Here is a 17543-nt window from a genome sequence, read left to right as displayed (position 1 = left end):
AGAACATTCTGGACAATTGCAGCGAATGATCTGGCCACCTAGATCGCCCGACATGAATCCCATCGAACATTTATGGGACATCATCGAGAGGTCAGTTCGTGACCAAAACCCTGCACCGTCAACACTTTCACAATTATGGACGTCTATAGAGGCAGCATGGCTCAATATTCCTGCAGGGGACTTGTTGAGTCCATGCCACGTCGAGTTGCTGCACTTCACCGGGCAAAAGGAGGACCGACAAAATATTAGGAGGTATCCCATGACTTTTGTCACTTCAGTGTATATCTGTATCTGAGTTGGCATTTTGTATGGTTGGAATTTGTATAACTTCACGTTTTATAGCATCTTCCAGTTCTGCCGAATACCGCGGTCCTTACTTACTAATACTTACGATCTTTTTATGAGATTTCACGTTTGATTTCGATAATTTTTCTCTAGTAGTTGTATTTTAACTTGAATGTTCCTTTTTATCATTTTCTCTGTTACTATTTCAATGAAATAGGAATTTTAAATTGAGATTAGATTAATATTATTATTTTATATCATAATAAATAGCAAAAAATTAATGTATTTCCATAGACGTAAACTTACCTATAGGAGAAGGAAATGTTATGTAAATGGCCAAGTTTGAAATCCGGCATTCTATAGAATACCTAAAACTAATCGGGAATGTATGAAATGATTGGTATTTCACACTTCTCCTAGTCAAGCTATAGAATGCCAAATGACAAACAGGCAAATAATAAAATACATTTCCGATTCGTTTCAAAGGACACAAACTACTTAACAAAGTCAATAAATGATATAAAAAGGCCAAAATGACTATTGAGAAGGAACCACGGGACTACTGGCTGATGAACAACTAGAATGTGGCATTTATGGAAAACAAAATTACATTAATTTATTCTGTTAAAGAAAGCGTCAGTACTACACAATATGACGTCACTGACGCTGAATAATTTACCGTACTTCATGAAAATACATCTGAGTGCTGGACACGGACGACGTGACAGAATGTTGAAAGAACTTTCAACCAAATACAAAAATGTTACAAGTAATGATATTGAACTGTACAACCACCTTCGTGAGCTGTGCCGGAAAAAACAAAAAGGTTTTGAAAAGGGCACTGTCGTGAAACTTATGATTGTTTCTGAATTTAATTTCCGTTTCCAGGTAGAGCTTACCGATTCCCACTCTCAGCCAGATAAAAAATACAAATTTATTATGCGTTGGTTTTGTTGCTGATGCTCACTTATCTGACGTATAGGCTGCCCAAGCCCACGTAATTAGTCGTGCCAAGGAGCGCAAGTTTACACCTATTTTTGGCAACAGCCTTGAGCACCTTTTAGGTGACAGTGCGATTTAGCTTAGTTCCGCCCCCAGTTTTGATGAAGAGCTCTCCTGTAGACGGGTCTGAGGGCCTTCCACACCTCTTCCCCTATCACTAACCTCCCGAGAGGAATTTCGGCTTGCCGCATATTTAGAGTGCCCTCATGCCGCATGGACACTATACATTTACAAACATCCATGCCTTATCCAGGATTCGAATCCAGGCCCTTCGGCACGGAAGTCAGTGACGCTAACTACTATACCGGTTGGGCGACAATTTATTATGCTGTACCAAGATCACCTCCCTTTTTTTTTTTTTTTTTTTTTTTTGCATATTTCGAATAACAGTATTTTAATGGCACTCTTGCATTAATTTTTCAAAATAACATTTGTATTTTTGAGAAATGAACGTCTTTTAAATAATAGCTTAATCATATTCTTTTTTTTTCAGACTTTGCCTAAAAAGCATTTTTCACATTCTATAGAAAGCCTTGGTATTATATACTATGTCTAGGCACTATTATATACCATGCTTAGGGAAAGTATATAATAATTCTCATATTCCATACTTTGCCTAAAAATGTCCGGCATTATATACAATGCCTAGACATTCATATGCTAGCTTTTCATATTTTGCCGGTAACATATATATATATATATATATATATATATATATATATATATACATATCCATGGTTTTATATCCTAACCTCCTGAAAGCAATTATAAACCAACGTAAATATGAATCCCAAATTTGAATATATGTTTCAATTCCAGTTTGAATTCTTAATTTAGCGAATGCTCTGCAGAGTGCAGCCTCGCATTCAATTCAAATGCTCTGCCATCAGAATATTGTCTTCGCTTAAGCAAATACTCTATTAGAAATCAGTTTCGACGAGCAACTGAATCTGTATTGCAAATGACCACCAATATATTCAAATAGCTCTCGAAGCAATCAGGAACAAGGATTGAGGGACTTAGGATTTCCGTAGGTAATAAATTAACTCTGTCTGTGATGGAGTTCGCTTGCGATTAGAAAATGATTTTGCGTTGTCATGCTCTCAGAGTGCGGTTTAAAATTACACACTGAAGGGTTGTTTGGAGAACAAATAAATAGCATTTCATAAAAGCCAACTATATTCCTAACGTCGTGTAGCTACAAAAGAAATTATTTTGTCTTACCTGCCAATTATGGATTTTAGATGAAAACTGTTTACTTTCATTGACGCCATTGATAAGTTACCATCAACTGAAATATGAAAGGTGAAATAAATTATAACAATGACAAATATTACACTGCAGATACGACAAAAATTAAAATTAGGAAAAATTAGAGTATAAGACTTTTGCATAACACTGGTATCAAATTTCTAGTCATATATATATACACATATAGAAGAAATATTGAATTTTTATTTTTTTCTGTTCTTTTATGTGCGCATACACTCACAGCACATACACACTAGCATAAACACACAAGAGCAACGATCTCTTTTTCATTTCAATGCACAAGTATAAGGTATTTAATTTCTTTTATATATGCTTGCAAAGGTTTTTATACAAGTAATTAGCAGCACCAAATTACACTGATGTTACTTGTCATATTATGTTAAGGGAACAGTTAACAATTTGTTTTAAAATAAAGAATTATGGTACTGTCCTGTTATCAGGACAAGATTCAGAAATGTATGAATGTATACCCGTGTATATGTATGCATGCATGTGCATATATGTGTATATATATGCACACATATACTTCCGTACTTATAGATATGCATGATTACATGAACACATTCATTCATACATATACCATTTCAGGATCCGATCCTGATAACCGAACAGTACCAGAATTAATTTAAATATCAGTCATATTTTAAACAGATAAATTACTTTATCTTCCAATTGAATCCTGATAAATTCTTTATCTTCCAATAAAGGGCTAACAAAAGAAGCTTTAATATCCTTTGCTTCAGAATAAACAATACATACATATATATATCATATTTTAATGCGCAGATGAAGGAATCCGGTATTTTAATTTTTAGCCTCCGAAGACACTTTATGGTGTAGTTAGAAGGAAGACTACATAAACCAAAAACTTCCATATATGGCATTTTCGAAATACAATTTTATTGCAGAATAATTCACATCAGATCATCTTTCTGCAGACAAGATATTTTCGAATCAAAGTTGTTTAAATGTACACGGGTTTCAAAGTGCGACGTCAGGCAAATAAGCAACAGCGCGGAACAGGAGCGTCTTGCCAGGAGGACAGCGTAAGCGAGATAGACGTAGCGATTCAGAGGAAGAAGGAAGGAGAAGGACCTAGCAATTCAGAGGAAGATTCAAATTATATTATTTAAAAAGTTTCAGTTCCGAGTAAAAATGTTTTGGTTTACAATTATTTGATTGGACAAGAGGTATCTGCATTAAGCGTTACGTAGGATCGCACGATTAATTTGAATGACGCAGTTTAGACTTATATAGCGCTATTTTTAAGATAGAGAGATGAATTTCGCAAGTTAACCTTTCAGCACGCGAGCTTGGGAATTTTACATAGCACGCGCACGTCGTATTTTTTACGACATCCGTTATTTTACTGTTTTTTGACACGAAAAACGACAGAAATGAGCGAATATTGATAATAAATTTGTTAAGAAATATATATTAATCTTATTCTTACAAAATACAAATGATATCACATTCAAATATAAGTAAATTATTTTTAAGTTCTTATGTTAGTGAGATGGAAATGCAATGATGTATTTCATTATAGAAAATTTTAAATTTATTATTTAATAATTCTATTTTAAAATCGAAGCTAATTTTAATATTTATCAAAGACAAGTATAGACAATAAAAAAGGAAAACACCTTGGTAGGGAAAAAAGTAAGTTTAGCGTTACTTACTTCTACAAGGAAATTTACTTCTTGCTGGTTACAAAAACGCACTTTAAACTAGCTTTAATGTTTTTATTTATTTCTAAAAAATAGAAATAAAAGAAAATAAGAAATGGAAAGAAAATAAGGACTGAAAATCGCTATTGTTCTCCCATCCAAATATTATTTTCCTTCATCAGATAATTCTTGAAGAATCCGAGCAAACTCAGCTGGTTGCACATATTTTTTTGACATGAAAACCGATATAAAATTTAAAGAGTCAAATTTTATTCAAATTAAAATAATACACAGCAATTAATAATACAAAATTACAAAATATTTGAGAAAAAAATATTTTCCGAATTTTAAAACACGACCACGCGCGTGTCGTAACTTTTATGAAAAAGCTGCCACGTAGCACAAAATCCCAATTAAAAAAAAGTCAAATGACTTCCTGTTGGCACATTCCATGATGTAGGGGAAGGTTAGAAAGGAGGAATAGAAATGGCCTTCAGAAGTCTCAGCTTCGATGTACGAAAAATATGCATTAAAAATTGAATTTGTCGTAAATTTTGCGCATACGCGCGTGTCGTAAGGTTAAATTAAAAATAAAAGAGGTTATAGCTAATTAAAATTAGTAGTTTACTTTTATACTTTTTATTTTATATATATATATTTTTAAATTCATGTTGAAAATTTATATATTATGGTTATTTAATTAATTATGTTGATCAAAATTTTACGATACGTTTTTCTTCATTTGCTAGCTCTTTAACGCTTTTTCTTTAAAAAGGCTTCTCTGTCGTTACTCCTTTTTCTCCTTGAAGAGGGGAGGGATATGCATACTTGCCAACTATGACACTCAAAAATCAGGAGATTTTTTTAAGAAATCAGGAGATTTTTCACAATGTTAAAAAGACTTTTTAAATGATAAAAATATAGTTTTTAATAATGAATTAACTTTAAATAGTAACTAATTCTTAAATGCAAGCAACAAAAAAATACCTTACACATAAAAAACATTTTTATTACTTGCATCGTTTAAGAAAAAAAAAAAAAAAAGACATTTTAGTTTTTGTACAAATGTTATAAACAGTGGCAGATTTTGCTTTCTTTAAGAAAGAAACTTCATAATTTTGTTCACAGCAATTGCCACGTAGGCCTGTTTTCGCTAATAAAAGTTTTTCGAATGTGTCATCACTAATATTAGATCTAAATTTAGTCCTCGTTTTCGCAACAACACTGAGAATCCTCTCACACTTTGCATTACTATAGGGAACTGTCAAGATGGTAACACAATTCTAGACAGTTCACTATATTTTACAGTTCCATCAGCACTTTTCACTTTTCCAATTAAACTCCACTGGGTGTCGATCCTAGCTGATTTTATAACTTCATCCAAGTTTTCTAATTGTAAACTGCTGTTATGCAGCTGTTACAATTAGAAAACTTGAATGGATTGTTTTAATTTTTCCTTCCTTTTAGAACTCCTTTCAAGATAATAATAAATATCAAGGATGTGTTCATCCACATTTATTGGTAAAGAAGCTGCCCCTTTTTCAGCTGCTAAATTTAAGAGGTGACAGGTGCACCTCATAATCTGAATTTTCCTTTTCTTAAGATGCCTGCAACACCAGTCTTCCAAGCCTACCAATACTGGTGCATTATCGGCACCAAGTGCTAAGCAATTATCCAGAGGGCCTGCATTTTCTTTTAAAGTTTTAATAATTAGCTGTGCTATATTAAAGCCTGTCAAATGTCCTTCTAAAGTAGGAACATAAAGTAAACTGCACTCAAGTTTTGAATACTCTGGATCAAAAAAAGAAACAATTGGATACAGTTTTGAATCGGTATTATTACTTCCATCCGTAGAGAGGCAGAAAGGAGCTGTTTTAATGCTATCAATAACTGAAGATTTATTTTTCAAACCCATTTCTTTAACAATTGATCCTGTTTTGATTCTTGCACTTTGAGTATTTTTTAGCGATTTCACTATCGGGAAACATTTTTCTAAATAAAGCTGCAGCGTGATCCGATGCATTCAGTGGCAGGATGTGCTCCAGTAAAAAGGCAGAGAACAGACATTCTGCATTAATAACTTTTCGGTCCTTTGTTTCCGAAGAAAAATTTAATTTTCCGTTTTTTTGAAAACAACTCATGTTATCCTTGTGTTTTTGCGTACGTACATGTTTGAGAACATCCGCCCTTCCACCATGCGAAATCGAAAAATCGCAACGACGGGCGGTACACATCGCAAATTTATTACATTTCTTTGAGGAAATAATGGAATGAAAGTCAACTGTGTACGATTTTGAAACGTACACGAGTATTTCACTTTCTCGCAGACGTAACAAAAGATGATAATTTCTAAAACTATTTCCCTAAGGCACGTGTACTCACAAAACTCTGGATAAAATGAAAGAAATAACTAAAGCACGTCCAAATAACAACTTACTTTGTCCTCATTGGCTAATATATGCCAGCTGACACGCAGTGGAGCTCGAAGCGCATTGGAGAACTGGAGAACGACGTTTCTGGATACGTATAATGCTCTCACTCACAAAGCAGAAGCTATCTGATTAGCAAGGTTTTGTTTTAGATATAATGTAGAATAATTCAATTGCTTTCAGACATCCAAAAGGACTTTGTTTTTATTCATATAACAAAGTATTAAGCCAAGTTGCATAAAAGTCGTGAGAAATTTTAAGAATAAGAAAAAGTCGGGAGAAATATATTGTAAATCGGGTTGGCGGGAGAGCAGTCGAAAAGCGGGAGTCTCCCGCTTAAATCGGGAGAGTTGGCAACTCTGGATATGTAAGCTATAATAAAATATGATGGCTTCTTTAAGAAATAATTGGCGACCTCAAAATTAACTATTCTAGATTTGGTGATCTCACCCTAAGTTGATCCTTTCTCCTAAATTGAGATCGTTCCAAATTACATAACACTGCTTGAAATAGGTAACTAAAAGTAAAATTAACCAATCACGGCTTAGATTCATATACGCACCTACGCAATATAAATTCTGCTTCGTGAAGAACTACGTCCCTTTATTCCTGACTTCTGCCATGCAAACATCTCAACGCTGCTTATGATTTCCTGCTTACGTCGTACTTTTAAAATCAGTCTACATAAAAATTTGTTGTATTCAGTGATGATTGAAAAATAGTTTGTCTGCCAAAGAGATAATTTAACATGTATAAAAATAAAGATGGTGATTCGCTGAAATTAGTTTTCTTAATGTCTTCTTTATGTCTTTACCTACGCATAAAATATTACATATATATAACAGAATTTTATAAAATATTATTTTCACAAAATCAAAATTGTATTGTCCTATTTTTTCCCTTAATATTACTTATCGAAGATGAAAGATGATGTAAATTTTAAAATGAATTTATACTCTACACATGCATATTCAGAGACAGAATATGCAAATGAATTAAATATATTCTTTCACCAATATATCTTTAAACTCCCATTCATCAATTCGATTTAATATAATCTATGTTTCCATACTAAGATTTTAAGGCCTTATTAATTATATTATTCATAAAATGGGATATCCTGACATGGTAAGTAAAACTATCTGTACAAAAAAGCAAACTAATGATAACAAATGCTGCTACAAATTGTTTCGTTATAATTATGCTACTGATAATATATTCTGGGCAAATGTGTATTGTAATTTAGCTTAGGATATTTTCTCAAGTAATTACCTTCAAACAAATTAATTGGTATAACAAAATAATGTCTGACAATACGCTCTTTTGTATTTATTTCATATCAGGAAAGAAATATAAGCAACGGACATTGAGATAATATTAATTTTGGTATATATATATATATATATATATATAATTTATTTACCAAAGAAATATATATACAGGGCGTCTGAATACCACGTTATAGAACTTCTAGCAGGGGTAGGGTGCACCCCGGTGATTCGGAATCATATAGCGATAATGGTTCGAAAATGCTTTCCTGACACCCTGGTGCACACAGAAACATTAGAACTTAAAAGACGGTAGGTAAGTTAATATTCGATTTAATAATAAATTCACATGAACAAAATTAACATAAGCCAAAGATAGTGTTCGAAGTTTCGTCAACCGACTTTAATGCACGCCTCACATCTAAGGCCCATTGAATTCCCAATATTCTGGAATATTTCAGGCGTACCTCGAATTTCCCCAGCCGCTACTGTGATTCGGGCAACCAGCTCCTCGTCGTTGTGAAAGCGGGTGTCATAAACCAGTATCATCATATGCCAGTACCTTCATATCATATAAAAAGAAATTAAGACATGATGAGTAACAGGGTGTAGGTTCAGTGATAGATCAGGCCAATGCACCGGACCACCACGTCCGATCCACTGTTTGCCAAATCTGACGTCTAGGTGAGTACGAACTTTATGGCTCAAATGAGCAGTGGACCCCATCGTGCTGGTACAACATTGTCTCTCACATCGATACAGAAATCTGTTCATGTAAAAGTTTTGAAAAGACTTGTTGCAGAAAGATCAACAAACGGTTAGACAAAAAGGCAAATAATAAGGTCCGATGAGGTAATTCCCCGCAGTGCCGGCCCAAAACATTAACCAATAATCGCCTCTGCGATGCACGCTTCGTGTTAAATGATGATTCTCTACCGCCCAAAGATGGGCGCTATGTGCGTTCAATATTCCTTCCCTTGCCAAGGATGCCCCATCAGTGAAAACACATTAACAGAGAAACAGCGACCTGTAGCAGACTTTTCAAGATACCACTGTGCAAAAGCAATAATCGCACAGGTATGAAGTTCATTGATACGCTGCATTTCGTTTTCTTTGAAAATCTCCCAGATGCTTGAACGGGAAACCCCGGCTGAGTGCACTAAGAGTTTATCACATATACTACCTCTATGCGGGACTGGACGTCGAAAGGGGCATTTCTCAGAACACGCACATTTCCATAAAACCTACGTAGCTAAGTTACACTTTTTACTTAATAGACTTGAACGCCAACAGTAATCGATTATCGCTCAGAATGAAATCACGAGATCGTTCAGAAGCAGAACTTTCGTTTGATTGGTTGATCTCTACTCGGGACAGAGCTGCAGACGAAACATTTACGGTGAAGTTTCAAAATATCCCGCGTAGCCGGGACATCGTTTCCACAGCTAGGCGAGATTTCGCTTCCAGCGGAGCTGTTTTTTCTAGATAGCCTTCCGTTTAAACCAAAGCTACCAGAATCTCGTTTCTCAAAAAAGTAGCGGGGACAGTTGCTGGATGTGATAATCCCTTTACACTTCGCGCACTCAAACTTCGAGTTCCCTGTACCTCATATGTAGCATATTCTCTTCGAAGTCCGGAGTCCGTGCTGATCGTGCCTGATTCATGGCAGCTCTTTGAAAGGAACCTGTTTCTGCAAACTTCCGGTGCAGCCTTGCTAAGAAATTACGACTGGGTGTTCGCCCCATCGGATATCGTTCCACATACCAGGGTATCGTTCAACTTGCCTTGTGGAATCGGTTAATTAAATTAGAATAATTCGAGGAGATAAGTTTAAATGAAGTGCAGCAAACATGTGTGTAACTTAATAAGACCGCATATGGAAGTCATACGATATCCGAATCAGATTTTCTATTTTATAGTTTTATACCTTCCCTAAGACACATTTAAAATTAAGTTATAAACGATAAAGAAGCAACAATTAACAAAATTTTGCGCCATTTTGAATAGTAGTTGAATGGGCAATAAAGTGATATATTCAGAAGACGCAGGTCAGAAATCATTGGAAGGGCTTAATGAAAAGCTTTCTGCATTAACTAATAATGAAATAAATTCTAATAAAGAGTCATGTCATCATAAAGAAATGATAAATTTAGAAAACTAATGGTATTTTAATTTCTAGTTAGGAAAAAAAAGTATATGATAAATGCAAAACAGCACTGTTCAAGTTAAATTACACTCTTCCATCTTATGCTCCGAAAAACAGATAATGAAGATGATGTATATTTAATTAGAAAAGCAACTACTCACGCACATACAAAAAATCCTCACTTTCTTCTCTGTCCAATGACCAAAAAAAAAGCATTTCCGGAAAAAAGGGGGGAGGATGGGATTATTTTTTACTTTACTCCGAATTTCTCGAAATAACTTTTAATTAGAATTTATGTCATGAGCCTTCATTCTAATGTCAGTTGTTATTTAAAAAACGCTTTAAAAAGGAGGGAAAAAAGTATTGATTTACTAATGATAGGAATTTTTCTTAAATGCAAATGTAAATGTAGGAACAATTTAATCGCATTTATTATGCAACTAATTGCATGTTTTGCTGCACATATTTGCGTTTGATATGGGTATTTATTTAAAACAGGCACATATTTTAAGAAAGTGCTAACTAAAAATGATTTGTTTAATAGTATGTAATTAAAAAAATAAAAGGAAACTTAATAACCTTATTTCCCGAACATCTCGAAAAAAGAAATCACAAATATTCCTAAAGAAAACTGGTCAAACCTGTATTTATTTATTGGCGTTATCTCTTAGTCTCGAAACGGGATTTTGCGTTAATACGTTTGCGAAACGGGATTTTGCGTTAAATAAACGGCGTATAATTTTTCATACTGTTGCCACCAAATATTATCGCCCTGCATTATATTTAAAGAAATGAAATAATGAAGAATCTGAATGAATGCATGTACGTTTCTGGCATTGGGGAAAAACGACGGTACCTAGAGCCACCAAAATTTGAATAACGTAGTCCTCCACCTAAACACGGTCATCTGAAAATACAGACTTTGAATTGATTGTATTTTTTACATCATATTTTATAAAACTTTGTGAAAAGCCTCCTTCCTTTTTTTTTTTTTTTTTTTTTTTTTTTTTTAATTTTTTAAGGTTGCATGTAGATCTGATATCGCCTTAAAAAATGAGTTCTGCCCCCTAAAAAGATAAAGCAAAAAAAAAAAAAAAAAAATTACGCCCAAAGAGGCTTTTTTTAATGTTTTGTGGTTACCTTTATTTACTAAATATCGTGTTCTTCGCACTTAAACCTTAAAATTCAATTCCACAAATTAAGTTAAAAAGAGCAAATCTTAAGAATTTCCTATACACAGTCCTGCGCTCTGTAGATATTTTTTATTTAATTATTTATTTATTTATTTATTTATTTATTTTCTCGTGCAGTATTGCCTTTGCTCGCTTTGAAATCGCTGAGTTTGTTAATCAAAAATTCGTTAAAGTTTTACAAAATATGAAAAGGTCATAAAAACTCCAAATTCGGGCTTCGAGATGCCCATATTCGAGGGGAGGGCTACGTTATTCAGAATTTGACGCCCCTTAGATATCGGTGTTTTATTGCAGTGCGAGAAACGTGCATACATTCATGCAGATTCTTCTATATTTAATTTCTTAAAATATAATGCAGAGCTTTAATATTTGGTATCAACAATTTAAAAAGTGAAACGCCGTTTGTAGTGTACCACCGAAAATTGCCAAAACGAAATGCTTTCAGCTTTGAGCTGAAAGAAGCATTAGCGAGCCTAATTTTTATACTTTTTATTTCAAATTAAAATTTGTAATATACAGCTGTCATAAAACGTTCTATAAATTTCTTATATCATTTTTAAATATTTACCTCAAGAGCTTAAAGGAAAAATATTTCAAGAATTTTCGTAATTAGCTCACGTGAAAGACCTTTGTACGAGCTTTCACCCACCTAGCTATATTCTTTTATCTTCAGATATTTTAACTATTACAATTCCCAACTACATTAAAAAAAAAAAAAAAAAAAAAAATTAACAAACTTTAAGTTAAGTTTTGAAAGCCAGCAGTGCAACAATGTACAAAATACACTGGTGTGCAAAAATTAAGGACGAGACGGTTTTTCCAATATAACTTTGTACAAAAGCTTTCCAAATCAACACATTTAATACCGTAAGATCCCCAACGTAAAGACATGAGTAATGTAAGCAACACTTACTAAAAGAGAAATCAGAGGGATAAAAAGAAGCTTTATTGTAAAAGTAGCATGGAGCGCAATGCGACTGAAAGCCGAAACATCCCTGTGATGGGTGTCCAGCAAGAAACATCCGGTCTTTAATAGGGGATATGATCTTCCTAGACTGCTAGGCAGGTTTCACAGCGTCTGCCCATGCTGAGAATGAGGGTGTCAATGATTTGTTGAGGCATTGCTGCCCATTCGTCTTGCAGCGCCAAACGAAGCTCCGGAATCGTTACTGGTGGTAAGGTACGAGCTGCCAAGCGTCTGCCTAGAAAATCCCATACATGCTGGATGCGATTGAGATCCGGATATCGTGCCGGCCAATCCATACGTTCAATATCCTCACTCTCTAAGAGTTGTTCGGCAGCTACTGCGCGATGACATGGTGCATTGTCGTCCATGAAAAGGAACTGCGGACCCATAGCGCCTCTAAAAACACGCGCATATGGAAGAAGAATCTCGTTACAATAACGGGTCCCGTTGACTGAACCTGCGTCGAAGATGTGAAGGTCTGTACGACTACCAAGCATGATGCCTCCCCAAACGAGAACACCGCCACCTCCATACCTGTCAATTTCAATGATGTTCGAGGGATGATTGCGGCTTGACCGCTCTCTCCAGATGAGTATGCGATGAGAATCGTTACTCAGAATGAATCTGCTCTCATTTGTAAAGAGTACTCGTCCCCATTCATTCTCTCTCCAATTCCGGTGTTCCCGGCACCACAGAGAACGCCTTCTCCGATGGGCAGGCGTTAGAGGTACACACCGTACAGGGCGTCGGCAAACAGACCACCACCGTGCAGACTTCTGACCACGGTGAAACGCGATATCGGTCGTCCAGTCGCCTGTGTCGTGTGTCTAGCGATTTCTCCCGCTGTCTACCGCCTGTTGATTCTGGCCTGTAAGGCAATATACCGGTCATCTGCGGGTGTGATTCCTCGTGGACGACCACTACTAAACCCCCGGATAGCTGTTCCTGTAGTTTGGAATTGTCTCCAAAGTCGTGAAACGATGCTGTGAGTAATTCCGAACTCTGCAGCCACACTTGTCACACTGCGGCCTTCCTCCAACTTCCCAATGATTCGACCTCGGGTAAAAGCATCCAAATGTCGTCTAACAGATTAATTATTCACAATTTCTCCCCAAGGACGCAACTCGGTGTGATTTTAACTGCTATACGGCGTGCATTCTCTTTGCCAGAAATACTGATCTTACACCGACAACATGCTTTATACTACTCAGACACTCCTCCATTACGTGTACCTGCATATCTGCGCATGTGCTACCGTACATCACCTTACTTAATGAACTGATTGGTCTTTCTGTCCGCTCTGCCTGTTCGTTCAGCTGATATGCTAATTTTTCGTCTTCGTCCTTAATTTTTGCACACCAGTGTAAAGCACTTTTATCTCCAGAGCGCGATACTCTCCATCGAAAATTCTCAAGATATGCTGTTTTTTAATACTTTGTGATTTTGTTATTAAACTGAATTTTATGCAGCGAAAGTGCGAAGAACATAATAATTAATAAACAAAGTTAACATTCAAAACGTTAATAATAAAAATACAAAAAAAAAATTTTTTTTCTACCCAACTTACTAGGAAGACTGAACACTGATGAATTAGGAAAAAGCGTGGAAAAGAGATATATATGCAAGGTAGCACAGCGAATTCTAAATTTTGTTAAATTATAAGGTATTTTCTCCTTTCTTTCTGCATGCCTTCGTTTTGTAACGGTAGCACAATGGAGAGACCCAAGTTCGAGTCCCGGCAAGGACATAGCTCATTTTTATGTCTCCTACTTCAAAATAACCTAATGACTCTACTGTAGCGTCTGAACTAAAAGGTGGTGGATGATGATTCTTCATCACCAGGATTTGGCGAAAAGGTCCTATAATCCCCAGTCGTTCTTTAGAAAGGGGGTATATAAGGTATTTTCACACTCATGTCTGCATGCCTTCGTGGTGTAACGGTAGCACACTCGGCGCGTATTCGAGAGGTCCAGGTTCGAGTCCCGGCGAGGGCATTGCTCATTTTTCATATTTCCCACTTCCAAAGAATCCGAATGACTCTACAATCATAAATAAAAAAATTGCGATTTTGCTGTTGAATTGTATATGGAGAAGTGTGAAGAAAATTAGGCTTAATAACTCAGCTAATCGCCCAGCTTAGTAACCGAGCTCTTTATAGTAAAAAGGCAAACAAATGGGTTAGCAGGGGTGGATGTAACAGCAGACTAAGTAGACTACGAGCTCAGCCACAGGGTAAACACTTTAACAAATACTTTTGGGGCGACCGTTAAAATCTGTAATCTTTCAGATTTCAGTCAGTAATGTAATGGATATATGTAATAGAAAAATTTCATTGAATCCAAAAGCAATAAATCATTAGGAACAGAAATAATTCGAACTGTAAATTAACTTTTCGAATTTATAAAACTTCATGTTTAAAAGCAGAGACATTTTTAGTTAACAAATTTATTTGAGTTAGGAATTTTGTTTCTTTCGCATAATTTGTTTGTATTTAAATAAAATGCTAAAACATTTAGCATCAATAATAACTATTTAAGAAGGCAAACAAATGATGTTTGTATGAATAGAATTTTTTTTCCCCATCGCTTATTTCTTCTGAAAGTCTGCCAAGTATGCGATAAAGTTTGAAAGGATAACTCACAATTATTCTGCAGTTTCTGTATACTTTTATCGCATTTCCATATTTAAATATTTTACTACTACAGCATCATGAATAATTCAGTGAAGCAGAAGGAAGCAGCGGAATGGTTATAATATTTCAAAGGACTCTAACGAAGCTTAGTTTTGCAATTCTGTCAAAATATCTTGTAATAAAGTACAATATTCCGTAAGTTTATTCAGACACACTTTGATGTACGGAATAAGATTTTCTCCTTTTTACTTTCTTGTACAAATTAAAGGAAGTATTGTAATCATGAAAAATTCCGGGTTTCATATTTTAACAAAAATATCCATTTTGACCGCTACCGAATGCAATTTAACAATGTTTTTGCTTGACATGTATACGTAAATATAGAATAAAGTACTTTTTTCCCTCAAACGAATTATAAAACTGATTTAAAATGGATTCAGAAGAGATTTTTTTTCGTGGCATCTGTACGTACGCACGTACGTATGTATCTTGCGTAAGTCAAAAACGAGTAGCCTCAAAACTTTAGAATTTTGTATATATGGCTCTTATAGCACGAAGTTGTGCACCACCCAAAAGTATATATGTATATATATATATACCCATTTTGTTCCTCGTAAGCTCAGTTTTTTTTTCTTCTTATATGTTGGTAAATTTTGCATTTTTTGCTTTAAAAATGATTGAATTATATTGTTTTTATCTTCCGGTTAAGGTTTTTATGCCTTTAGTTATTCTGCATGCCATAGTTGTAGAATTAACAACAATTTAAAAGTTGTTTAATTTCGGCTAAGCCTATTTTTTTTTTTACCATAGCTGCCATACTTGTTTACATTTGTAATTTAGCAGATTAGTGAATTAAGTCTTTCTGCAACTTCAGTGTCTTTTTGCCGAGTGCGACCAAAACGAAACGTTTAGCTTTGTGCTCCGAAAAATCTGCCTTCTTTCCGGCTAGCTGTATTGCTTGTTTTTGCGTAGGAACTGTAATTTTAATCATAAAAATTGTTTAACCGTATCTATTGTTTTGTATTTTTCTATATCTTTCAACTTTTAATACAGATATTTTGAGGTTTTATGTATTTTTGCCTTGTCGCAAAGTGAGAACTGAATTAATTGAATGAGAAATATATTTCTAAGGAAATTCGAGGATATAAGTTTAAATGAAATGCAGGAAAAAAAGTGTATAATATAATATTTCGTACAAGGAAGCCATGTGGTGTACACATCAGATTTTTTTTACAGAGCAATACATAGTTTTTCGTTTAAACTGACAACAACATTTTTTTTAAACTCCCACATTATCATAAAAGGAAGAACTCTTCTGGTTTTCTAAGCTGCCTTATATTAATCTGCTTCTGTTGATAATAAAATTTGCTTAAAAAGCTCTACATGAACTTTTGCTAAGTTTGCCACTTCTGAACCTTCTGATCCATGAGTTTCATTCGGTTGGCGCAAAGAAAAAAGTCATTCAAAAGTAAAGGCCTCATGTCACATTTAAATGAAAAAGGAACTGAATCACTACTTAAACTTATCTTATTGAAAACACAGTCCACTACATACAGTTGCATTTAGTCATACGGAAATTCAAATTGTTATAGTATTGCACTGACCGCTGCAGGGAGTATTGGTGGCAGCTTTAGAATTGGAAGCATTGCTATCGTCGACTGAAAGAAAAAAATGAAAATATGAAGGGTGTTAAGATCGTTAGAGCGATTTCGATAAAGAACTGAAAAAGGCGTAAATCTTGTGGAATAAAAATTTCCGGAAGCGGTGGACAATTTGAAAGAAGAAATATGGTTTTCTATCTCGAGACTTATTCTTCTTTCAAAATGTCGCACGCAAATAAACTACAATTCTAAGGATGTGTTTTTGCCTCTTCTGAAAAGGAGTATTCGGATTCCACAAAAATGCTCTGAAACGCATGATAAAATTTCTAAGTGCAAAATAAGCAACATATTCATTAGGAAGATAAAAATGCTCAAACATTCCTTATGCATGCAAAGAAGACCCCCGCAATTCAATACTCGAAAAAGGTAAGTAGTGTTTTTAATGTTTCTAAGTAAAGTGCCTGTTAACAAAATGAGATCCACTGAAGCAGAAATAGATTGCAAAGTCTTTAAATACATCTCTAGCAACAATAAACAAATAATAAAACAATAATAAAAATAGTAAAATAATAAACAAGATAATAAGCTGCAAGAGATAAATGGAAATATCGTCGAGACGCTTGAAGAAGTGCAAATGCAATAAAAAGTGTCTGCCTGTTATTGGAAACAATCAACAAACCGTTGTAACAAACTTTGATCTAGCAATACAAAGAAAGTTTCAATAAGAGGTTTATTATTTTTACCAAACCTACAATGAAAAATGAAAATGAGAAAAGTGAGGAAAATTTTAAAATCACCTCGTCATACTGCCTAGGGGGATCCAAAAAAAAAATCTGATGTGTACATCACATGACTTCCTTCTACAAGAATATTAAATTATACACATTTTTTCTTGTATTTCATTTAAACTTGTTGGATTGAAATCAATCTACTTCGTCGATAGGGCATAAACCACAATAGAATAAATGCACTCTTTAAAATTCACTGTATTTGTTTACCATAGCGACACTCTGGCACTAGTTTCCCTTAACAGCGTTATATTTCGTTCATATTATAACTCATAATGCACACAATTTATATC

General features: G+C 34.6%; 1 protein-coding gene across 5 annotated transcripts in view; it reads right to left on the bottom strand.

Moving 5' to 3' along the window:
- Nucleotides 1-17543, bottom strand: part of LOC118192095 (cell adhesion molecule Dscam1-like) — a 1228438-nt gene that overhangs the window by 58140 nt on the left and 1152755 nt on the right. For all 5 annotated transcript variants that reach the window (XM_085823258.1, XM_085823260.1, XM_085823262.1 and 2 more), the window contains one exon: nucleotides 2512-2578. In XM_085823258.1, coding sequence (XP_085679384.1) covers nucleotides 2512-2578 — 67 coding nt within the window. The remainder of the gene's footprint in view (nucleotides 1-2511; nucleotides 2579-17543) is intronic.

Source organism: Stegodyphus dumicola, chromosome 9 (genome assembly GCF_044657685.1).
Source record: "Stegodyphus dumicola isolate Sdum_Otavi_A_Nest chromosome 9, ASM4465768v1".
NCBI lineage: Eukaryota > Metazoa > Arthropoda > Arachnida > Araneae > Eresidae > Stegodyphus > Stegodyphus dumicola.
The sequence above is the reverse complement of the archived record's forward strand: the minus strand, read 5'-3'. Positions and strand labels throughout refer to the sequence as shown.